The sequence below is a fragment of the Entelurus aequoreus genome, linkage group LG22 (genome assembly GCF_033978785.1).
Source record: "Entelurus aequoreus isolate RoL-2023_Sb linkage group LG22, RoL_Eaeq_v1.1, whole genome shotgun sequence".
Taxonomy (NCBI): domain Eukaryota; kingdom Metazoa; phylum Chordata; class Actinopteri; order Syngnathiformes; family Syngnathidae; genus Entelurus; species Entelurus aequoreus.
This window is the reverse complement of record NC_084752.1, coordinates 14,907,029-14,932,202: the sequence shown is the minus strand read 5'-3', so window position 1 is coordinate 14,932,202 and position 25,174 is coordinate 14,907,029. Positions and strand designations below refer to the sequence as shown.

The 25,174-nt window shown below is 38.8% G+C and overlaps 1 protein-coding gene across 1 annotated transcript; it reads left to right on the top strand.

Annotated features, from left to right (window-relative positions):
* Positions 1 to 14,966: 14,966 nt before the first annotated feature.
* krt98 (keratin 98) lies at positions 14,967 to 23,858 on the top strand. Its single transcript, XM_062033482.1, has 8 exons — positions 14,967 to 15,362; positions 20,835 to 20,917; positions 20,999 to 21,155; positions 21,376 to 21,537; positions 21,608 to 21,733; positions 23,316 to 23,536; positions 23,630 to 23,640; positions 23,715 to 23,858. Exons 1-8 carry the CDS (start codon positions 15,030 to 15,032, stop codon positions 23,810 to 23,812), a joined length of 1,191 nt encoding a protein of 396 aa, XP_061889466.1. The 5' UTR covers positions 14,967 to 15,029; the 3' UTR covers positions 23,813 to 23,858.
* The last annotated feature ends 1,316 nt before the right edge of the window (positions 23,859 to 25,174 follow it).

Sequence of the window (25,174 nt, the reverse complement as noted above, 5' to 3'; positions counted from 1 at the left end):
CCATGTGTGGCGCATTTTAGGTGCTCGATATTTCTGTTTGATTACAAAACTTGAAAGTGGTTGTCGCGGAAATAAACAAGGTTGGAGTCAAACTTTCACATACTGTTAATATCCAATTATATTAATTATATATACATATATATAAATGTGTGTGTGTGTGTGTGTGTGTGTGTATATGTATTAGGGCTGCAACAACTAATCGATTAAATCAATTAAAATCGATTATTAAAATAGTTGCCGATTAATTTAGTCATCGATTCGTTCGATCTATACTATGTGCATGAGCAGAGGTTTTTTTTTTGTTTGTTTGTTTTTTTAATAAACCTTTATTTATAAACTGCAACATTTACAAACAGCTGAGAAACAATAATCAAAATAAGTATGGTGCCAGTATGCTGTTTTTTTTTCAATAAAATACTGGATAGGATAGAAATGTAGTTTGTCTCTTTTATCCGATTATTAATCAATTAATCAAAGTAATAATCGACAGATTAATCGATTATCAAATTAATCGTTTGTTGCAGCCCTTATATATATACACATATATATATATATATGTATATATATATATATATATATATATTTATATATATATATATATATATATATATATATATATATATATATATATATATATATATATATATATATATATATATATATATATATATATATATATATATATATATATATATATACCCAAAACCAGTGAAGTTGGCACGTTGTGTAAATGGTAAATAAAAAATGATTTGCAAATCCTTTTCAACCTACATTCAATTGAATAGACTGCAAAAACAAGATACTTAACGTTCGAACTGGTAAACTTTGTACATTTTTGCAAATATTAGCTCATTTGGAATTTGATGCCTGCAACATGTTTCAAAAAAGCTGGCACAAGTGGCAAAAAAGACTGGGAAAGTTGAGGAAAGCTCATCAAACACTTATTTGGAACATCCCACAGGTGAACAGGCTAATTGGGAACAGGTGGGTGCCATGATTGGGTATAAAAGCAGCTTCCATGAAATGCTCAGTCATTCACAAACAAGGATGGGGAGAGAGTCACCACTTTGTGAACAAATGCGTGATCAAATTGTCGAACGGTTTAAGATAAACATTTCTCAACCAGCTATTGCAAGGAATTTAGGGATTTCACCATCTACGGTCCGTAATATCATCAAAAGGTGCAGAGAATCTGGAGAAATCACTGTACGTAAGCGGCAAGGCTGAAAACCAACATTGAATGGCCGTGACCTTCGATCCTTCAGGCGTTGATGCATCAAAAACCGACATCAGTGTGTAAAGGATATCAGCACATGGGCTCAGGAACACTTCAGAAAACCATTGTCAGTAAATACAGTTTGTTGTTACATCTGTAAGTGCAAGTTAAAACTCTACTATGCAAAGCAAAAGCCATTTATCAACAACGCCTGAGCTCATCTAAGATGGACTGATGCAAAGTGAAAAAGTTTTCTGTGGTCTGACGAGTCCATATTTCAAATTGTTTTTGGAAACTGTGGACGTCATGTCCTCTGGACCAAAGAGGAAAAGAACCATCCGGACTGTTATAGGCGCAAAGTTCAAAAGCCAGCATCTGTGATGGTATGGGGGTGTATTAGTGCCCAAGGCATCTGTGAAAGCACCAATAAGGCTGAAAGGTACATACAGGTTTTGGAGCAACTTATGTTGCCATCCAAGCGACGTCTTTTTCATGGACGCCCCTGCTTATTTCAGCAAGACAATGCCAAGCCACATTCTGCACGTGTTACAACAGCGTGGCTTCGTAGTAAAAGAGTGCGGGTACTAGACTGGCCTGCCCGTAGTCCAGACCTGTCTCCCATTGAAAATGTGTGGCGCAATATGAAGCCTATAATACCACAACGGAGACCCCGGACTGTTGAACAACTTAAGCTGTACATCAAGCAAGAATGGGAAAGAATTCCACCTGAAAAGCTTCAAAGATTGGTTTCCTCAGTTCCTCAGTGTTGTTAAAAGGAAAGGCCATGTAACACAGTGGTAAAAATTCCCCTATGCCAACCTTTTTGCAATGTGTTGCTGCCATTAAATTCTAAGTTAATAATGATTTGCAAACAAGAATTAAGTTTCTCACTTCCAACATTAAGTATCTTGTCTTTGCAGTCTATTCAATTGCATATAAGTTGAAAAGGATTTGCAAATCATTGTATTCTGTTTTTATTTACGATTTACACAATGTGCCAACCTCACTGGTTTGGGGTTTTGTATACATATATATATTTTTATTTTTTTTTATTTTTTAAATTTTTTTATTTATTTATTTATTTATTTTAATTTTTAAATTTCTTTTAATTATTATTATTATTTATTATTATTTTTTTATTATTATTATTTTTTTATTATTATTTTATTTTACATGCAGTCGGTTTTCGGCCCCCGGCCAATCTTTTTTTTTTTTAGCCCAGTGCGGGCCCCAAGTCAAAAAGTCTGGACACCCCTGCCATAAACTTTCTGCAAGTTGTTGTTCTTTACAATGGAATTGACATACCATTTTGTAGAGCACATTGCTTCATACATATTATCTGACACCTCAGAGGCCTTGTTGTTGTGGCGGTCGAGCTGGTATGACGGCTCGATGAAAGAAAATCACATGTCGCCTCAGATCCTGTCAGTATGTACAACTTAGGCATGAAACCATGTCAGCGTCAAAATGGCTCGGAGGGCGGATGTGGGCTGGTTTATTCCCCAATTATAGTCACTTATCTTTAGGGTGTCAGGCAATACAAAATAAAGATTTGCAGTTTTGCTATAAATAGGCGCATTGTACTTTCACGAGCCTCAACATTGCACTAAAAAGTTCCCGTATGAATCCGATAATTTGTGACTGAGGTCCAGTTCTACACCAAACTAGCAAAATAAAAAATATATTATTGAATAAGTGACACATAGTATGGCGTGTGTCCGACTGACGGATGACAATGATGATGACAGCAGACAACAGTCAAGCAGCTTAGCTATGCTGTTCAACAACATTGAAAAAAATATACGCAGGTGCTCACTTTTCACTTAGACTCGGATGTTGTTTAGGTGCGTGAATATTTTACAAGCTGTTTCGACATTATTGGCCGAGGCATTGATAAGTCATGCATTTTGTTCTTGGGCCTAAACGACTTATGCTTAGTATGTCGCATTTATACAAACAATAATATTCTGTAGCAACCTGTCAGTTATGCACTGCAAAAACTGAAATCTAAGTAAGGTTAAATATCTCAAATAAGGGTGATACTTGCTTATTTTCTGTCTGATAAGATAATTCTTCTCACTGAGCAGATTTTATGTTAGTGTTTTACTTGTTTTAAGGGTTTTGGTCCTAAATGATCTCAGTAAGGTCACTGCAAAAAGTCAGTGTTCAAAAACAAGAAAAAAAAATACAAAAATGAGGGGTATTTTATTTGAACTAAGCAAAATTATCTGCCAATAGAACAAGAAAATTCGGCTTATCAAGATTTCCGAAACAAGTAAAATTAGCTAACCTCAATGAACCCAAAAATACCTTAAAATAAGTATATTCTCACTAATAACAAGTGCACTTTTCTTGGTAGACAAAAAAAATTAGACCCTTTTGCTCAATATGTTGAAAAATATTCTTAAATTAAGTACATGCTAGTGCCATTATCTTGACATAATGATATGCGCTCGGCATCACGATTTTTTTTTCATGCTTGAAGTAAGAAATGATTACTTTAAAAAAGTAGTTTTATACTTTTGAGATAAAGATTATTTATGTATTTAATATTTGTTAATTTACTATGGTAGATTTTTCATTTATTTATTTACTCACTGTTCTGTTACAGAGAACAAGGAAATGGGATCAAATTGATATGGAATGAAAAGCGGTAGGATTAAATAAGCTCTGCTTCGTCTTACTCCTTTTCGGACGTGCTGTAATGAAACAACTGGAAATGTGTGATGCATCACATTGCATCGTATGCATGTTCGAAATAAACTAAAACTGAACTGAACTGAACTGAACTTGTGAGTGTTGATGACACAGCTTTGCAACAGTTGATATTCTAGTTTCAAGCATGTTTTACTCAATATAGGTCATAAAATGTCAGCAACAAGCTGTAATATCTTACTGAGATCATTTAGGACCAAAACCCTTAAAACAAGTAAAACACTCTAACATAAAATCTTCTTAGTGAGAAGAATGATCTTATCAGACACTTTATATGTCCATAAAACATATAAAGTAAAATACACCATTCTCATCAAAGATGCTGATTATGTATCCGTTTATTATTCCCAATGGCATAGTATGTAAGACAGACAGGAACAAAAAAGAGTGGGCGGGGTTTGTTTTCAGAGCAGCCAGCCCGAACAGATGCGGAAGCAGATTTTTACGTGATAATATATCATACTGAAGGTGTTTATTACCCTTTGCATTCATATTTTGCTGTTTTTTTGCATTTGTTTTATGTTTTGCTTGATTGTAAAAGATACAGAACTATCGAGGAGCTGGTCTGAGAAGTAAAAGAGGAGCAATGTTCATCATATGTTGTAAATATTCAGTGTTTTATTGTTCATAGTTAATGTTGTAAATCCCACTTTCTTTATTTTCATGTGCATTTTGGGTATTCCATTCAGTAAAAAAACTGTAAAATTCCATTCCGTTTTTTTAAGGTGGTCTGTTTTTAGAACTCTATCGTACATTGTGACCTTTGGTATTAGTGTTCCTGGAAAAAAAGGGACCCGAACACACATATTGTACAGCCGAGTTTGGACATCTAAATGAGTACATATAGTTTATACACACATACACGTTGGCCCCCAGACACATTTTTCTGCAATGGACGCCGAGTGGATTTAGTTAATAATGTGAGAGTCCAGTCCATAGTGGATCTAGTTAATAGTGTGAGAGTCCAGTCCATAGTGGATCTAGTTAATAGTGTGACAGTCCAGTCCATAGTGGATCTAGTTAATAGTGTGAGAGTTCAGTCCATAGTGGATCTAGTTAACAGTGTGAGAGTCAATCAATCAATCAATCAATCCAGTCCATAGTGTATCTAGTTAACAGTGTGAGAGTCCAGTCCATAGTGGATCTAGTTAAAAGTGTGAGAGTCCAGTCCATAGTGGATCTAGTTAATAGCGAGAGAGTCCAGTCCATAGTGGATCTAGTTAATAGTGTGAGAGTCCAGTCCATAATGGATCTAGTTAATAGTGTGAGAGTCCATTCCATAGTGGATCTAGTTAATAGTGTGAGAATCCAGTCCATAGTGGATCTAGTTAACAGTGTGAGAGTCCAGTCCATAGTGGATCTAGTTAACAGTGTGAGAGTCAATCAATCAATCAATCAATCCAGTCCATAGTGTATCTAGTTAACAGTGTGAGAGTCCAGTCCATAGTGGATCTAGTTAATAGTGTGAGAGTCCAGTCCATAGTGGATCTAGTTAATAGTGTGAGAGTCCAGTCCATAGTGGATCTAGTTAATAGCGAGAGAGTCCAGTCCATAGTGGATCTAGTTAATAGTGTGAGAGTCCAGTCCATAGTGGATCTAGTTAATAGTGTGAGAGTCCAGTCCATAGTGGATCTAGTTAACAGTATGAGAGTCCAGTCCATTGTCGATCTAACATAATAGTGAGGGTCCAGTCCATAGTGGATCTAACATAATAGTGAGAGTCCAGTCCATAGTGGATCTAGTTAATAGTGTGAGAGTCCAGTCCATAGTGGATCTAGTTAATAGTGTGGGAGTCCAGTCCATAGTGGATCTAGTTAATAGTGTGACAGTCCAGTCCATAGTGGATCTAGTTAATAGTGTGAGAGTTCAGTCCATAGTGGATGTAGTTAATAGTGTGAGAGTCCAGTCCATAGTGGATCTAGTTAACAGTGTGAGAGTCCAGTCCATAGTGGATCTAGTTAACAGTGTGAGAGTCCAGTCCATAGTGGATCTAGTTAACAGTGTGAGAGTCCAGTCCATAGTGGATCTAGTTAACAGTGTGAGAGTTCAGTCCATAGTGGATCTAGTTAAGAGTGTGAGAGTCCAGTCCATAGTGGATCTAGTTCACAGTGTGAGAGTGCAGTCCATAGTGGATCTAGTTAATAGTGTGAGAGTCCAGTCCATAGTGGATCTAGTTAATAGTATGAGAGTCCAGTCCATTGTGGATCTAACATAATAGTGAGAGTCCAGTCCATAGTGGATCTAACATAATAGTGAGAGTCCAGTCCATAGTGGATCTAGTTAATAGTGTGAGAGTCCAGTCCATAGTGGATCTAGTTAATAGTGTGAGAGTCCAATCCATAGTGGATGTAGTTAACAGTGTGAGAGTCCAGTCCATAGTGGATCTAGTTAATAGTGTGAGAGTCCAGTCCATAATGGATCTAGTTAATAGTGTGAGAGTCCAGTCCATAGTGGATCTAGTTAACAGTGTGAGAGTCCAGTCCATAGTGGATCTAGTTAACGGTGTGAGAGTCCAGTCCATAGTGGATCTAGTTAATAGTGTGAGAGTCCAGTCCATAATGGATCTAGTTAACAGTGTGAGAGTCCAATCCATGGTGGATCTAGTTAACAGTATGAGAGTCCAGTCCATAGTGGATCTAGTTAACAGTGTGAGAGTCCAGTCCTTAGTGGATCTAGTTAATAGTGTGACAGTCCAGTCCATAGTGGATCTAGTTAATAGTGTGAGAGTTCAGTCCATAGTGGATCTAGTTAACAGTGTGAGAGTCAATCAATCAATCAATCAATCCAGTCCATAGTGTATCTAGTTAACAGTGTGAGAGTCCAGTCCATAGTGGATCTAGTTAAAAGTGTGAGAGTCCAGTCCATAGTGGATCTAGTTAATAGCGAGAGAGTCCAGTCCATAGTGGATCTAGTTAATAGTGTGAGAGTCCAGTCCATAATGGATCTAGTTAATAGTGTGAGAGTCCATTCCATAGTGGATCTAGTTAATAGTGTGAGAATCCAGTCCATAGTGGATCTAGTTAACAGTGTGAGAGTCCAGTCCATAGTGGATCTAGTTAACAGTGTGAGAGTCAATCAATCAATCAATCAATCCAGTCCATAGTGTATCTAGTTAACAGTGTGAGAGTCCAGTCCATAGTGGATCTAGTTAATAGTGTGAGAGTCCAGTCCATAGTGGATCTAGTTAATAGCGAGAGAGTCCAGTCCATAGTGGATCTAGTTAATAGTGTGAGAGTCCAGTCCATAGTGGATCTAGTTAATAGTGTGAGAGTCCAGTCCATAGTGGATCTAGTTAACAGTATGAGAGTCCAGTCCATTGTCGATCTAACATAATAGTGAGGGTCCAGTCCATAGTGGATCTAACATAATAGTGAGAGTCCAGTCCATAGTGGATCTAGTTAATAGTGTGAGAGTCCAGTCCATAGTGGATCTAGTTAATAGTGTGGGAGTCCAGTCCATAGTGGATCTAGTTAATAGTGTGACAGTCCAGTCCATAGTGGATCTAGTTAATAGTGTGAGAGTTCAGTCCATAGTGGATGTAGTTAATAGTGTGAGAGTCCAGTCCATAGTGGATCTAGTTAACAGTGTGAGAGTCCAGTCCATAGTGGATCTAGTTAACAGTGTGAGAGTCCAGTCCATAGTGGATCTAGTTAACAGTGTGAGAGTCCAGTCCATAGTGGATCTAGTTAACAGTGTGAGAGTTCAGTCCATAGTGGATCTAGTTAAGAGTGTGAGAGTCCAGTCCATAGTGGATCTAGTTCACAGTGTGAGAGTGCAGTCCATAGTGGATCTAGTTAATAGTGTGAGAGTCCAGTCCATAGTGGATCTAGTTAATAGTATGAGAGTCCAGTCCATTGTGGATCTAACATAATAGTGAGAGTCCAGTCCATAGTGGATCTAACATAATAGTGAGAGTCCAGTCCATAGTGGATCTAGTTAATAGTGTGAGAGTCCAGTCCATAGTGGATCTAGTTAATAGTGTGAGAGTCCAATCCATAGTGGATGTAGTTAACAGTGTGAGAGTCCAGTCCATAGTGGATCTAGTTAATAGTGTGAGAGTCCAGTCCATAATGGATCTAGTTAATAGTGTGAGAGTCCAGTCCATAGTGGATCTAGTTAACAGTGTGAGAGTCCAGTCCATAGTGGATCTAGTTAACGGTGTGAGAGTCCAGTCCATAGTGGATCTAGTTAATAGTGTGAGAGTCCAGTCCATAATGGATCTAGTTAACAGTGTGAGAGTCCAATCCATAGTGGATCTAGTTAACAGTATGAGAGTCCAGTCCATAGTGGATCTAGTTAACAGTGTGAGATTCCAGTCCTTAGTGGATCTAGTTAATAGTGTGAGAGTCCAGTCCATAGTGGATCTAACATAATAGTGAGAGTCCAGTCCATAGTGGATCTAGTTAATAGTGTGAGAGTCCAGTCCATAGTGGATCTAGTTAACAGTGTGAGAGTCCAGTCCATAGTGGATCTAGTTAATAGTGTGAGAGTCCAGTCCATAGTGGATCTAGTTAACAGTGTGAGAGTCCAGTCCTTAGTGGATCTTGTTAATAGTGTGAGAGTCCAGTCCTTAGTGGATCTAGTTAATAGTGTGAGAGTCCAGTCCATAGTGGATCTAGTTAATAGTGTGAGAGTCCAGTCCATAATGGATCTGGTTAATAGTGTGAGAGTCCAGTCCATAGTGGATCTAGTTTAAAGTGTGAGAGTCCAGTCCATAGTGGATCTAGTTAATAGTGTGGGAGTCCAGTCCATAGTGGATCTAGTTAATAGTGTGAGAGTCCAGTCCATAGTGGATCTAGTTAACAGTGTGAGAGTCCAGTCCATAGTGGATCTAGTTAAGAGTGTGAGAGTCCAGTCCATAGTGGATCTAGTTCACAGTGTGAGAGTGCAGTCCATAGTGGATCTAGTTAATAGTGTGAGAGTCCAGTCCATAGTGGATCTAGTTAATAGTATGAGAGTCCAGTCCATTGTGGATCTAACATAATAGTGAGAGTCCAGTCCATAGTGGATCTAACATAATAGTGAGAGTCCAGTCCATAGTGGATCTAGTTAATAGTGTGAGAGTCCAGTCCATAGTGGATTTAGTTAATAGTGTGAGAGTCCAATCCATAGTGGATGTAGTTAACAGTGTGAGAGTCCAGTCCATAGTGGATCTAGTTAATAGTGTGAGAGTCCAGTCCATAATGGATCTAGTTAATAGTGTGAGAGTCCAGTCCATAGTGGATCTAGTTAACAGTGTGAGAGTCCAGTCCATAGTGGATCTAGTTAACGGTGTGAGAGTCCAGTCCATAGTGGATCTAGTTAATAGTGTGAGAGTCCAGTCCATAGTGGATCTAGTTAACAGTGTGAGAGTCCAATCCATAGTGGATCTAGTTAACAGTATGAGAGTCCAGTCCATAGTGGATCTAGTTAACAGTGTGAGAGTCCAGTCCTTAGTGGATCTAGTTAATAGTGTGAGAGTCCAGTCCATAGTGGATCTAACATAATAGTGAGAGTCCAGTCCATATTGGATCTAGTTAATAGTGTGAGCGTCCAGTCCTTAGTGGATCTAGTTAATAGTGTGAGAGTCCAGTCCTTAGTGGATCTAGTTAATAGTGTGAGAGTCCAGTCCTTAGTGGATCTAGTTAATAGTGTGAGAGTCCAGTCCATAGTGGATCTAGTTAATAGTGTGAGAGTCCAGTCCATAGTGGATCTAGTTAACAGTGTGAGAGTCCAGTCCTTAGTGGATCTAGTTAATAGTGTGAGAGTCCAGTCCTTAGTGGATCTAGTTAATAGTGTGAGAGTCCAGTCCATAGTGGATCTAACATAATAGTGAGAGTCCAGTCCATAGTGGATCTAGTTAACAGTGTGAGAGTCCAGTCCTTAGTGGATCTAGTTAATAGTGTGAGTGTCCAGTCCTTAGTGGATCTAGTTAATAGTGTGAGAGTCCAGTCCATAGTGGATCTAACATAATAGTGAGAGTCCAGTCCATAGTGGATCTAGTTAATAGTGTGAGAGTCCAGTCCATAGTGGATCTAGTTAACAGTGTGAGAGTCCAGTCCATAGTGGGGCCAGCAGGGGATCATCTTGAGTGGAGACAAGTCAGCAGCTGATGCACAGATGAGTGGTCCACCCCGGGTCCCGACTTTGAACAGCTAGCGCATCATCTGTGGTCACCTGATAACCTAAAGGAGAGGGGGGCAGAGCAAAAAAAAAATGGCAGATCAACTGGTCTAAAAGGGGGGTCTATTTAAAGGCTAGAGTATACAAATGAGTTTTAAGATGGGACTTAAATGCTTCTACTGAGGTAGCATCTCTAACTGTTACCGGGAGGGCATTCCAGAGTACTGGAGTTTATCTTGGCATGTACATAATAACACTGACATGTGACATGCAGTGACATAAATGCTGCTAAAAGCAGCTTTTTTTATGCGGCTCTCTGCGAGTGTGCAGGTGCACCTAATGGTGTACCTAATGTTGTGACCGAGTGAATCTGTATAACATTCATTACGTTTATTTTCGACTGTGTCTAGGAAAAAAACAGTGTTGACGACATAAAAATACAGTAGAGGCCAAAAGTTTGGACACACCTCCTAATTCAATGTGTTTTCTTTATTTTGTAGATTGTCACTGAAGGCATCAAAACTATGAATGAACACATGTGGAGTTATGCGCTTAACAAAAAAAGGTGAAATAACTGAAAACATGTTTTATATTCTAGTTTCTTCAAAATAGCCACCCTTTGCTCTGATTACTGCTTTGCACACTCTTGGCATTCTCTCGATGAGCTTCAAGCACACCTGTGAAGTGAAAACTATTTCAGGTGACTACCTCTTGAAGCTCATCGAGAGAATGCCAAGAGTGTGCGAAAAAGTAATCAGAGCAAAGGGTGGCTATTTTGAAGTTTTCAGTTATTTCACCTTTCTTTGTTAAGTTCATAGTTGCGATGCCTTCAGTGACAATCTACAATGTAAATAGTCATGAAAATAAAGAAAACGCATTGAATGAGAAGGTGTGTCCAAAACTTTGGCCTGTACTTTATGTATTTAAAAAGTGTACATTTTCAAAAGCTGAATTTGGATACTTTTGGAGAGAGTGTGTTTCATTTCCAATCTGGGAACGACTCCACATTCGAACAATCTTGCAGGCAGACTCAAAAAATGGATAATAAAAATCTGCGCATAATTTACACCATAGCATATCCAATACATAATATGTAGTGTTTTAAATGTCGATTAAAATCACCATAGGTCCCCTTTAAAGTTTATTTAAAAGAGTTACTACAAGCTAATGACACACATTTGGTGAAATTGTAAAAGTCACATTTCAAAATGGAATTGAAAACATTTGTACGCACGTACAACACTTAAGACCTTCAGTATATCAGTATGTGGAATTAAATTATGGAATGGATTAAGCAAAGCAATCCAACAATGTACTAATATGATCCACTTCAAGAAACTCTTCAAACTTAAAGTGTTTACAAAGTACAAAGAAGAAGAACCATGATAAACATTCTGAATTTATCTCATCCATCCATTCATTTTCTAGATAATCTTACTCATCTCACTATATGAAATATAACTTACTTCACCAATTATTATTTATTTATTTATTTGTAATGTTATTAGATATGGAGTATATTGTGAATAAATTGAGAACAGGAAGTGAACAAAAGTTTTAGCAACTGCTATGTAAAAAAAAAGGGGTAATATTAAATAAGCTCTGCTTCTTCCTACTCCTTTTCGAACATGTTGAATAGAGGAACTGGAAATTGTGATGTATCATGTTCCAAATTAGGGTTGTACGGAATACCGTTATTAGTATCGTACCGCGATACTAATGAATCATATTCGGTACTATATCGCCTCTGAAAAGTACCGGGCCACCACACCGCGCCCCCCCTTGTCGTCACGTCGTGCCATTGCTGGTTTCTGAGCAGAGGAGCATGTTCGGCAGTGCAAAATCACAAAGTACTTACAAGCAGACACAGTGTGTGGAGAGAAAAGGGAGAACGGACGCATTTTGGCTTAAAAACTAACGATAAAGGTGAAGTTATAACACTGAAACGCCCTCAGGAAGAGGTGCTTTAAGACATGGCTAGCTCGCTAGCGGCTAACGTCCAGCCCCAGTCTGCAGTGTTTTAGCTACTTCTAAATCATTAATCCTCGCCTCCATGGCGACAAATAAAGTAAGTTTCTTACAAGTATCATCCCTGCAGGACGAGGAATAGCTAAACATGCTTCACTACACACCGTAGCTCACCGGCATCACAATATAAACAAACGCCATGGGTGGATCTATACCTAACGTCCACTGTAATGATACCAAGTACAGGAGCGTATCTAGTCGATGCTACTATGATTACGTCGATATTTTTTGGAATCACAGCATCTTCTTTTGGTTTTTTAACATTTTTTGTATGCTTATAAAGTCAGGAAATATGTCCCTGGACACATGAGGACTTTGAATATGACCAATGTATGATCCTGTAACTACTTGGTATCGGATTGATACCCAAATTTGTGGTATCATCCAAAACTAATGTAAAGTATCAAACAACAGAAGAATAAGTGATTATTACATTTTAACAGAAGTGTAGATAGAACATGTTGAAAGAGAAAGTAAGCAGATATTAACAGTAAGTGAACAAGTAGATTATTAATTCATTTTCTACCACTTGTCCTTAATAATTTTGACAAAATAATAGAATGGAAAATGACACAATATGTTACTGCAGTGTTTTTCAACCTTTTCTGAGCCAAGGCACATGTTTTTCATTGAAAAAACCCAGAGGTACACCATCAGCAGAAAACATTAAAAAATTTAACTCAGCAGCCGATATTGACAGTAAAAAGTCGTTCTTGCAATTGTTGTACACTACCGTTCAAAAGTTTGTGGTCACCCAAACAATTTTGTGGAATAGCCTTCATTTCTAAGAACAAGAATAGACTGTCGAGTTTCAGATGAAAGTTCTCTTTTTCTGGCCATTTTGAGCGTTTAATTCACCCCACAAATGTGATGCTCCAGAAACTCAATCTGCTCAAAGGAAGGTCAGTTTTGTAGCTTCTGTAACGAACTAAACTGTTTTCAGATGTGTGAACATGATTGCACAAGGGTTTTCTAATCATCAATTAACCTTCTGAGCCAATGAGCAAACACATTGTACCATTAGAACATTGGAGTGATAGTTGCTGGAAATGGGCCTCTATACACCTATGTAGATATTGCACCAAAAACCAGACATTTGCAGCTAGAATAGTCATTTACCACATTAGCAATGTATAGAGTGTATTTCATTAAAGTTAAGACTAGTTTAAAGTTATCTTTATTGAAACGTACAGTGCGTTTCCTTAAAAAATACGGACATTTCAATGTGACCCCAAACTTTTGAACGGTAGTGTATATGAATTGAAACCATAACCAACCATGCATCACTATAGCTCTAGTCTCAAAGTAGGTGCACTTTGTGGACGCCGTCTGCTCCACCCGCTGTAAGTCTTTGCTGTTGTCCAGCATTCTGTTTTTGTTTACTTTGCAGCCAGTTCAGTTTTAGCTTCGTTTTGCATAGCCATCCCTAAGCATCAATGCCTTTTCTTAGCGGCACTCGCCTTTTGTTTATTTTTGGTTTAACCGTTAAGATACCTTTTTACCTGCAAACCATTGTCGCCGTTCCCGACATCTACAGAGCAATTAGCTACCTGCTGCCACCTACTGATATGGAAGAGTATTACACGGTTACTCTGCTGAGCTCTCAACAGCACCGACACTCACCAACGGCACATTTGCGTATTATAATTACTGGTTTGCAAAAAATATTTTTAACCCAATTAGGTGCACAGTGGTTGAAAAATATTGCACTAGTGTGCCGTGAGATATTGTCTGGTGTGCCGTGGGAAATTATGCAACTTCACCTAATTGGTCCCAAAAAATATTTTTTGCAAATCAATAATTATACATGGGGCGCAGTGGTTGAAAAACACTGTGTTACTGCATATGTCAGCAGATTTAATTAGGAGCCTTTGTTTGTTTACTTACTACTAAAAGACAAATTGTCTTGTATGTTCACTATTTTATTTAAGGACAAACTTGCAATAAGAAACATATGTTTAGTGTACCCTAAGATTTTTCGTTAAAATAAAGCCAATAATGCCATTTTTTGTGGTCCCCTTTATTTAGAAAAGTATCGAACAGTATCGAAATAATTTTGGTACCGGGACAACACTATTCGAAATAAACACAAACTCAACTCAACTCAACTTTGTGTTTTGATGTCACATAAACCCTTTTGTCTCGCGGATTAACTTCCATTTTAAGCTATCGTCTTCGTTATTCTCAGAAAAGGTGTGTGAGATTATTTCTCAGATAGTACGTGAACAATCACCCAAAAGCTTGTCCAAGTATGACAAGAATGCATGTCTATCTTCAGGTTATGCATGCTTTGACTTACACAATTATGCCATTTGCGTGTAGTCGTAGTCGTCTGTGGAGTCGGCCTGGGGGTTTGCGTCCTGGTCTACCGGAGGTGTGTGACACTTGAACGTGAAGGCACTGAAACCCTCATTAGAAAGGACCCTGCAAGCATCTCCGAGTGCCATCTTGCACTTTTCGGCTGTGATATATGTGACTTAAATAACTCTTTAAAACAACCTTTGGCCCCATGTCTTGCTGATGTGAAATTGTCACTGCTCTGTGTCAATTTTGCCACTGCTCTGAGTAAAACCTAAAGATTTTACACCTTTGCATTTCTCCTATAGGTACTTGTTATGTGTGACTGTTTGATGTTGTCCATAAATGAAAAGGTGGCAATTAAACAGTGCATTCCTAAAGGCGCGTAGGAAAAAGGTCGACGAGTATTTCAAGAATGGGCATTCATAGAGAAATGATGAAATGTGGAATCACGGGTTTGACCTGTAAAGCGGGCGGGAGAACCCCTCACCCTCTTGCCGCCACCCCTGTGCTGAAAGATGGAGTAATGAGATGGACACGTTCTTTCTTTTCAACTAACCCCCCTGGCCCATCCCACTTTGCCGTGTATAAAACCCAGAGTCCAAGGTGATGCTCACAACTGCAGATCATCCCCAGTGATCCTACCTGGTCCAGATCCAGAACCACCAGCATGTCACTGAGCAGCAGATCCTACGGCCAGAAGACCATGAGCGTCTACGGCGGAGCGGGCGGACGCGGCACCCGCATCTCCTCCGGCCAGGGGTACTCTTCTTCTTCCGGCTTCAACCTGGCCGACGGCCTGGACCTCCACGTGGGCGCCAACGAGAAGGCCACCATGCAGAACCTCAACGACCGTCTGGCTTCTTACCTGGACAAGGTGCGCACCCTGGAGAAGGAGAACAATCGCCTGGACAAGCAGATCAGAGAGTGGTACGAGAGCAAAACCATCATCAGCCACGACTACACCAACTACTTTGCAATCATTGCGGACCTACAAGAAAAGGTATGCGTGCGTGCGTATGTGTGTTGATGTGTAGCTGAGATAAAATGGCATGTAGTTTACTGGAGGAGCCGGTTTAGAAAATAACATGGTGTCATTTTATAACTGTCTTTCCAAAGTGTGCTTCCCATCCTCCAAACAGTATCATACTGATACATGACAGCTAATGAGGTGTACTGTACATGCTAGGGTTGTACGGTACACCGGTATTAGTATAGTACCGCGATACTAATGAATCATATTCGGTACTATACCCCCTCTGAAAAGTACCGGTACTATACCGCCTCTGTCTGATCCTGTAACTACTTGGTATCGGATTGATACCTAAATCTGTGGTATCATCCAAAACTAATATAAAGTATCCAAACAACAAAAGAATAAGTGATTATTACATTTTAACAGAAGTGTTGATAGAACATGTTAAAAGAGAAAGTAAGCAAATATTAACAGTAAATGAACAAATAGATGAATCATTCATTTTCTACCACTTGTCCGTAATAATATTGACAAAATAATAGAATGGAAAATCACACAATATGTTACTGCATATGTCAGCAGCTAAATTAGGAGCCTTTGTTTGCTTACTTACTACTAACAGACAAGTTGTCTTGTATGTTCACTATTTTATTTAAGGACAAACTTGCAATAAGAAACATATGTTTAAAGGCCTACTGAAAGCCACTACTACCGACCACGCAGTCTGATAGTTTATATATCAATGATGAAATCTTAACATTGCAACACACGCCAATACGGCCGGGTTAACTTATAAAGTGCAATTTTAAATTTCCCGCAAAACTTCCGGTTGAAAACGTCTATGTATGATGACGTATGCGCGTGACGTCAATGGTTGAACCGGAAGTATTTGGACATCATTGTATCCAATACAAAAAGCTCTGTTTTCATCGCAAAATTCCGCAGTATTCTGGACATCTGTGTTGGTGAATCTTTTGCAATTTGTTTAATGAACAATGAAGACTGCAAAGAAGAAAGCTGTAGGTGGGATCGGTGTATTAGCGGCTGGCTGCAGCAACACAACCAGGAGGACTTTGACTTGGATAGCAGACGCGCTATCAGACGCTAGCCGCCGACCGCATCGATGATCGGGTGAAGTCATTCGTCGCTCCGTCGATCGCTGGAATGCAGGTGAGCACGGGTGTTGATGAGCAGATGAGGGCTGGCTGGCGTAGGTGGAGCGCTAATGTTTTTAGCATAGCTCTGTGAGGTCCCGTAGCTAAGTTAGCTTCAATGGCGTCATTAGCAACAGCATTGTTAAGCTTCGCCAGGCTGGAAAGCATTAACCGTGTAGTTACAGGTCCATGGTTTAATAGTATTGTTGATCTTCTGTCTATCCTTCCAGTCAGGGGTTTATTTATTTTGTTTCTCTCTGCAGTTAAGCCCGATGCTATCACGTTAGCTCCGTAGCTAAAGTGCTTCGCCGATGTATTGACGTGGAGATAAAAGTCACTGTGAATGTCCATTCCGCGTTCTCGACTCTCATTTTCAAGAGGATATAGTATCCGAGGTGGTTTAAAATACAAATCCGTGATCCACAATAGAAAAAGGAGAAAGTGTGAAATCCAATGAGCCCTTGTACCTAAGTTACGGTCAGAGCGAAAAAAGATACGTCCTGCACTGCACTGTAGTCCTTCACTCTCACTTTCCTCATCCACGAATCTTTCATCCTCGCTCAAATTAATGGGGTAATCGTCGCTTTCTCGATCCGAATCGCTCTCGCTGCTGGTGTAAACAATGGGGAAATGTGAGGAGCTTTTCAACCTGTGACGTCACGCTACTTCCGGTACAGGCAAGGCTTTTTTTATCAGCGACCAAAAGTTGCGAAATTTATCGTCGATGTTCTCTACTAAATCCTTTCAGCAAAAATATGGCAATATCGCGAAATGATCAAGTATGACACATAGAATGGATCTGCTATCCCCGTTTAAATAAAAAAAAATTCATTTCAGTAGGCCTTTAATGTACCCTAAGATTTTTTGTTAAAATAAAGCCAAAAATGCAATTTTTTGTGGTACTCTTTATTTAGAAATGTACCGAAAAGTACCGATAAGTATCGAAAATAGTGTTGGTACCGGTACCAAAATATTGGTATGGGGACATAACTAGTACATGCAAATATATATTTTTATAAAGAGGCTGTTTGAAATGCAATACAAGATACAAGATGCTTTATTCTTCATTGCACTTAAAAAGTACGACACGATTTGTTTACAGTCCAAGAAACAGAAACATAATGTGCCTTCGCCAATGGGAGTGAAGCAACAAATCACAAAGGCCACTTTGAATGGCAATTAAAGGTGGGCGGGGTTATCCAGATATCGATGTAATCGATACCAGGGTAGTATTGGTATTGGATCGCTACTAGTGTGATACAATTGTTATCTTTAGTTCTCTTCCATGTTTAGTTTCACAAATATCTGTTGTGTTGTTCAAATATAGTCCATATGCTAAAGTCATCCCTCCCTACATCACACTTCAAATATCGCAGATTTTTTTATTAGGTTTTTAATTTTTAATTTTTTGAAAGCATATTCTTCAACATTGTTGCCCTAAATTAAGCATTTTCAAGCATACAATGAACTAAAAAAATCTAAACTACAGTAGTTTTGGCAACTAGAGGGTACCAAACTTATTAGCTCACGCTGTTCAGTATCATGGCCTCTGATTGGCTCAGCCTCAGGCAGCATTACAATATTGAATTAAGAGAGTAAAGGTGACTAAAGGGTGTTATTTTATGTCGAGAGGGCTCTCATAAGGTTCAACTTTTTTTCTATGTTTTAGTTATGAACATTTTTGATTTACAGTTGATGTAATCATGTCCGGAACCAATTAATGGCAATAAACAAGAGATTACTCTAAATATATTGTTACATTATTTACCGAGTCAGGGAATCAATTTTTGGACACAGGAGAGATTTGGGGGCAAAAAGCCAAATGATCTGAATGTGAGCCAATAGAAGTTTTTTTTAACTTGTCTCATATATTCTTAACAATAATATATTGTTTGGTATAAAAATGATATTCAAATCTCTTCAAAACAGGTTACAGGTGATAAAAGCTCCTCTTGGCTGCAACATATAATGTATGCGCACGACTATGACCTAAAAACAGCTTTTTAAAACTTGATTCTTAAAATAATATATACAAATTCTGAATCGATTTTGAATGGAAATGAATGAGAATTGTGATTCAGATTCAGATGTTTTGTTTGTTTGCATAAAATATGTGTCCTGTGTTTTATTCCGATTACAATCACCATCAACCAATAACAGGCACACAAAATCAGTCAACGATCTGGAGAAATGTATAAGTAAAAAGTCATGGTATCAGTGTAGTGGCACTGGATTTACTTGGTATCAGATAGATATCACAATCTATGTATCCACCTCAAATAGCAGGGAACAAGAAGTCAGACGTACTGTACACACACTATTACTTTGTATCGTTAGTCGTTATAGTCTGGCAGTGATTGTTGTTGGTCTGGACCACAGGATGCAGAGACGTCGGACAAAGTGCAGGTAAAAAGTAATTAATAACAAAATATAGTGCAGCAGGAAAGTGCACAATAAGGCAAAACCCTTGATGCTGAGTGCCAAGCAGGGAGGAAACAGGTCCCATTTTTATAGTCTTTGGTATGACTCGGCTGGGATTTGAACTCCAACCTACCGATCTCAGGGCGGACACTCTAACCACTAGGCACAGGAACATGAATAAGCAAAGTCCAGACCTGTCATGAAAAGTCGTGACAATAGTTCCGCATTAAGTATAAAATATAAGTCACGTCATTGTTTATTTAGCACAAGTTCACAACAGAAGTTGAGTAGTTATGGAGTTAAGTACAACTTTTCGGTAGGTAAGTACACAAACTAGTATTGTCCCGATACCAATATTTTGGTACCGGTCCCGGTACCAAAATTATTTCGATACTTGTCGGTACTTTTCGAAATAAACGGGACCACAAAAAATGGCATTATTGGCTTTATTTTAACAAAAAATCTCAGGGTACATTAAATATATGTTTCTTATTGCAAGTTTGTCCTTAAATAAAATAGTGAATTTACAAGACAACTTGTCTTTTAGTAGTAAGTAAGCAAACACAGGCTCCTAATTTAGCTGCTGACGTATGCAGTAACATTTTGTGTCATTTTCAAAATTATGGACAATTAAGGACAAGTGGTAGAAAATGGATTATTAATGTACTTGTTCATTTACTGTTACTTTCTTACTTGCTTACTTTCTCTTTTAACATATTCTGGCTACACTTCTGTTAAAATGCAATGATCACTTATTCTTCTGTTTGATACTTTACATTAGTTTTGGATGATACCACAAATTTGGGTATCAATCCGATAACAAGTCGTTACAGGATCATACAAAAAAGATTTTGTGATGCTAAAAAATATCAATGTAATCATAGTAGTATCGACTAGATATACGCCTGTACTTGGTATCATTCCAGTGAATGTCAGGTGTAGATCCACCCATGGCGTTTGTTTACATTTTGGTACTTCCAGTACTTTTTAGAGGCGGTATAGTACCAAATATGATTAATTACTATCGCGGTACTATACCAATACCGGTATACCGTACGACCCTAGTCCTGTTACTCAAATAAATCTGTTAAAATGTAATAATCACTTGTTCTTCTGTTGTTTGGATACTTTACATTAGTTTTGGATGATACCACGAATTTGGGTATCAATCCGATACCAAGTAGTTAAAGGATCAGACAGAGGCGGTGTAGTACTGTAAAGGATTCATTAGTATCGCGGTACTATACTAATACCGGTATACCGTACAACCCTAACACAAACAGATCAAGACAAGAAAATAATCCAATTACTTTGAGATTATACACTATATTGCCAAAAGTATTTGGCTACTTGCCTTGACTCACATAGTGCCATCCCATTCCTAACCCATAGGGTTCAATATGATGTCGGTCCACCTTTTGAAGCTATTACAGCTTCAACTCTTCTGGGAAGGCTGTCCACAAGGTTGCGGAGTGTGTTTATAGGAATTTTCGACCATTCTTCCAAAAGCGCATTGGTGAGGTCACACACTGATGTTGGTCGAGAAGGCCTGGCTCTCAGTCTCCGTTCTAATTCATCCCAAAGGTGTTCAATCGGGTTCAGGTCAGGACTCTGTGCAGGCCAGTCAAGTTCATCCACACCAGACTCTGTCATCCATGTCTTTATGGACCTTGCATTGTGCACTGGTGCACAGTCATGTTGGAAGAGGAAGGGGCCCGCTCCAAACTGTTCCCACAAGGTTGGGAGCATGGAATTGTCCAAAATGTTTTGGTATCCTGGAGCATTCAAAGTTCCTTTCACTGGAACTTCACACTCCGAAATGTACCGTTCTCCCGATTCTGATCATTTGGATGGGTGGCCAAATACTTTTGGCAATATAGCGTACTTTGAGAAATGGCCAACTGGAACTGTTTTCAACTCTCAGATCCGTGTGGCTGCCAGGCTCAACGCCAAGACCATTCTGGATATTGACAACGCCAAACTGGCCGCCGACGACTTCAAAATGAAGTAAGTATCTGCAACCCACGACCTGCGTGAAACCTGCCCGTCTGAACCCCTGCATCCCCCCCCCCCCCCCACCCCACCCAGGTATGAGAACGAGCTGGCCATGAAGATGATGGTGGAGGCGGACATCGCTGGGCTGAAGAAGGTGCTGGAGGAGATGAACATGGTCAAAGTGGATCTGGACTGTCAAATCGACGGCCTGAAGGACGAGCTCATCATGCTGAAGAGGAACTACGAGGAGGTGAGAAGTTCAGAGTGAATCAGTGCATTCCAACACACCTGCATGTGTTACTACACTACTGATGGATGAGTCCGAGGCCCCACTTTGTGTGGAAAGTGTCACATTTGTCACGCGCCATTGTGACTTCACACAAGGGACTTCCTTGTTCACTGGACTCTCCTGGATTGTATCTTTGCTCCGTCTCACACCAAACCTTCGGGGCCCTTTGACCCCCCCACAGGAGCTGGCTCTGCTGAGGAGTCAAATGGGAGGCCAGGTCAACGTGGCCGTGGACGCGTCTCCTTCTCCCGACCTGAACCAGGCCATGACGGAAATCCGAGACCACTACGAGGCTATGATCGCCAAGAACCGCAAGGATCTCGAGACCTGGTACCAGAACAAGGTAAGAACTGAGGTGATTTTGAAATAGTGGACTTGTTACTAAAATAAAAATGGTGTCGCGTTGTGCCAAGATGGCAGCGCTGGAACACGAAGTGATGACGCACACGGAGTCTCTGGTAACGTCTCGCACGGAAATCAAAGAGCTGAAGAGCACCCTCCAGAGGCTTCAGATTGAACTGCAGTCCCACCTGAGTATGGTAGGTCACATTCAGTTCTGACTATATTCTATCAGAAATAACTTTATTGATCCCTTAGACGGCTCTTTTAAGTGAAAAGTGAGAACCGACTCACATTAGCGATTCACAGATATGCGTGTCACCCGACTGGCGACTGGACTAGAACATGAGTCAAAGGAAATGTACCATCATTGTGGTTCATTTTGTTTCTCTTTTTTATAATAAAAAAAAATTATATATATATATATATATATATATATATATATATATATTTATACGTATAGGGAGAGAGAGAGAGAGAGAGAGAGAGAGAGAGAGAGAGAGAGAGAGAGAGAGAGAGAGAGAGAGAGAGAGAGAGAGAGAGAGAGAGAGAGATACACATATATCCATTCCATCCATTTTCTACCGCTTGTCCCTTTTTTGGGGTCGCGGGATATACACATATATTAAAAAATAAATTGTAGGGATATATATATATATATATATATATATATATATATATATATATATATATATATATATATATTGTATATACATACATACACCTATTAAAAAATACAAATATATACACATACATACATAGAGAGATAGATATAAATATATATTATATATATATATATATATATAGAGAGAGAGAGAGAGAGAGAGAGAGAGAGAGAGAGAGAGAGAGAGAGAGAGAGAGAGAGAGAGAGAGAGAGAAATAAACATATATTAAAAAATAAAGTGTAGGGACATAGGGATATATATATATATACATATATATATGTATATATATATTTGTATATATATATACATACATATATATACTGTATATATACATATATATAAACATACATATATATATATATATATATATACATATATATACATACATACATACATACATATATATATATATATATATATATATATATATATATATATATATATATATATATATATATATATATATATATATATATATATATATATATATATATATATATATATATATATATATAGGCTTGTTATATTTAGGCCTATTAAAAAATAAAATGTAGGGATTTATCTTTTTATTTGATATATTTCACTTTTGTGGTTCATTATTCTGATATGTAAAGTAGTTCACACCCAGGTATGGAAGTACAATTTTTATTCTAGTGTTATTTATACTTTATTTATTTTATAATTTGTGTCTTTTTTTTTTGCACTACAAAGTTATTGAGTAGAGGGAAAATTCTGAATCATGATGTCACTGTCAAAGCAGAGGAATAATACACCACAAAACATTATAACAATAAAAATTTTTAAAAAAAGTTAATATTTTAGAACAATTCTCAACAGTAGAGTGAGATTGGTGTAAATTGAAATCATTCTGATCTACTTTGTACTTTTTTCTGCTTCTAGCGATTGTTTTCTTGATATAAGAAATACTTTTTTAAAAAAAAATTAAAAAGCAAACCAGTCTTTTAAATTACTATTTAAAAGGAACGGACCCTAAAGGTCCGGCTCCCTTCAAAGAGCCATAAATCCTCATAAACAGATCAAATGGAATAATCACAAAAGAAAATACAACTGGGAAGAGATGAACGATATTAGCAGTGAAATGTCTCTGTGACCATAGAAAGCATCATTGGAGGGCACCCTGGCAGAGACACAAGCCCGCTACGCTGCACAGCTCACAGGCCTGCAGAACATGGTCATCAACTTAGAGGCCCAGCTGTCTCAGATCCACGCCAACATCACCACCAACAAACACGAGTACGACATGCTGCTGGACCTCAAGACCCGACTGGAGCTGGAGATTGCGGAATACAGACGGCTGCTGGACGGGGAGGACGAAAGGTGAGGAAATGGACACTAGAAAAATATTTGGCGCGACCAAAAAAGGACAACCAAAATTAATATTCTCTATTTTTCCTCCCCGTTCTTCACCAGCTCAAGGCAAGGTAAGCATCAATGGCAATTTAACAAGATTTCTACATGCAAGGTGTGTTTGCTCATGGTGATCATGTTCTCACAGTGGTCACCAAAACCATCACAGTGGTGGAGACCGTGGTGGACGGGAGAGTGATCGACAGCAGCAAGACCGTGGACGTGGACGTGGACCAGATTGAGTGACATCTTGGAAGATTGCCCTCCAATCAATAAAAGATCCTGCGGTTGACTTTTGGTGTTCTATCATTACTACGGCAGAAAATCTAAATAGATGAATAAAAATACAAATGAATGAGGTTTTTCGATGGCAACCAATGTCTAATCAGGGGTCACTAACTGGTGGATTGCGGACCCACACCTGAACTTATAGCCAAGAAATAATTGAAGTGTTTTAAAAGAGATCTATGATGATTTTGAGGTACATGTAACACACTTCCTTGTGGTCTAGATTGGTGACTCTCAAACCCGCGGTACGCGGGCTCCATCTAGTGCAGGGATCGGCAACCCAAAAATGTTGAAAGAGCCATATTGGACCAAAAATACAAAAAAATAAGTCTGTCTGGAGCTGCAAAAAATTAAAAGCCTTATATAAGTGTTATAATGACGGCAGCACATGATGATATATTAGCCACATTAGCCTACTATCAAAGGCTGACGCAAAACTTTGATAGAAATGTTGTATTTTAATTTTTGTTCTACACATTTTTGCAACATCGGAAAACATTAGTAAAATGGAGGCTTCTCACAGGATGAGATACATTCTGGAAATTACTGGCTTAGAATGGTCAAAGGTGACGGCAGACGATCTAGCTCTCCTGGCTCACACTTACCAACAGATGCAGGACAAATCACAAAAACTACAAAGAACTGCTGCATTTCTTGGGTTTAAGATCAATTCACAAAAAACAAAGGTCATGCGTATCAATAACAAGAACAATACACCAATAACAATGGACCATAATCAATTAGAGGAGGTAGTCAGTTTTACATACTTGGGGAGCATAATCAGTGTAGATGGAGGAGCAGATGAAGATGTCAAATCCAGAATAGGGAAAGCAAGAACATCATTCAACTTACTAAACAAAATATGGAGAGCAAAAAACATTTCTCTCAATACCAAATTTAAAATATGTAACTCAAATGTCAAATCCATCCTGCTGTACGGATCAGAAACATGGAAAACCACCAATAGCATACTCAATAAACTACAGACATTCGTAAACCGTTGCCTCCGTCGGGTCCTAGGAGTTTACTGGCCAGACACCATCACCAATGCCAACCTGTGGGAACTCACCAAACAAGAACCAGTGGAACTGCAAATCAGGAGAAGGAAGTGGAGCTGGATAGGCCACACACTCAGAAAACCAAATAAACCAATCACCAAACAGGCACTAACATGGAACCCACAGGGAAAACGAAACAGAGGGAGACCAAGAACAACCTGGAGAAGAAGCACGGAACAGGAGATGAGGGCTGAGGGGCTGTCATGGCAACAACTCGACCGAAGGGCACAAGACCGGAATGGATGGAAGGCTTTCGTCGGCG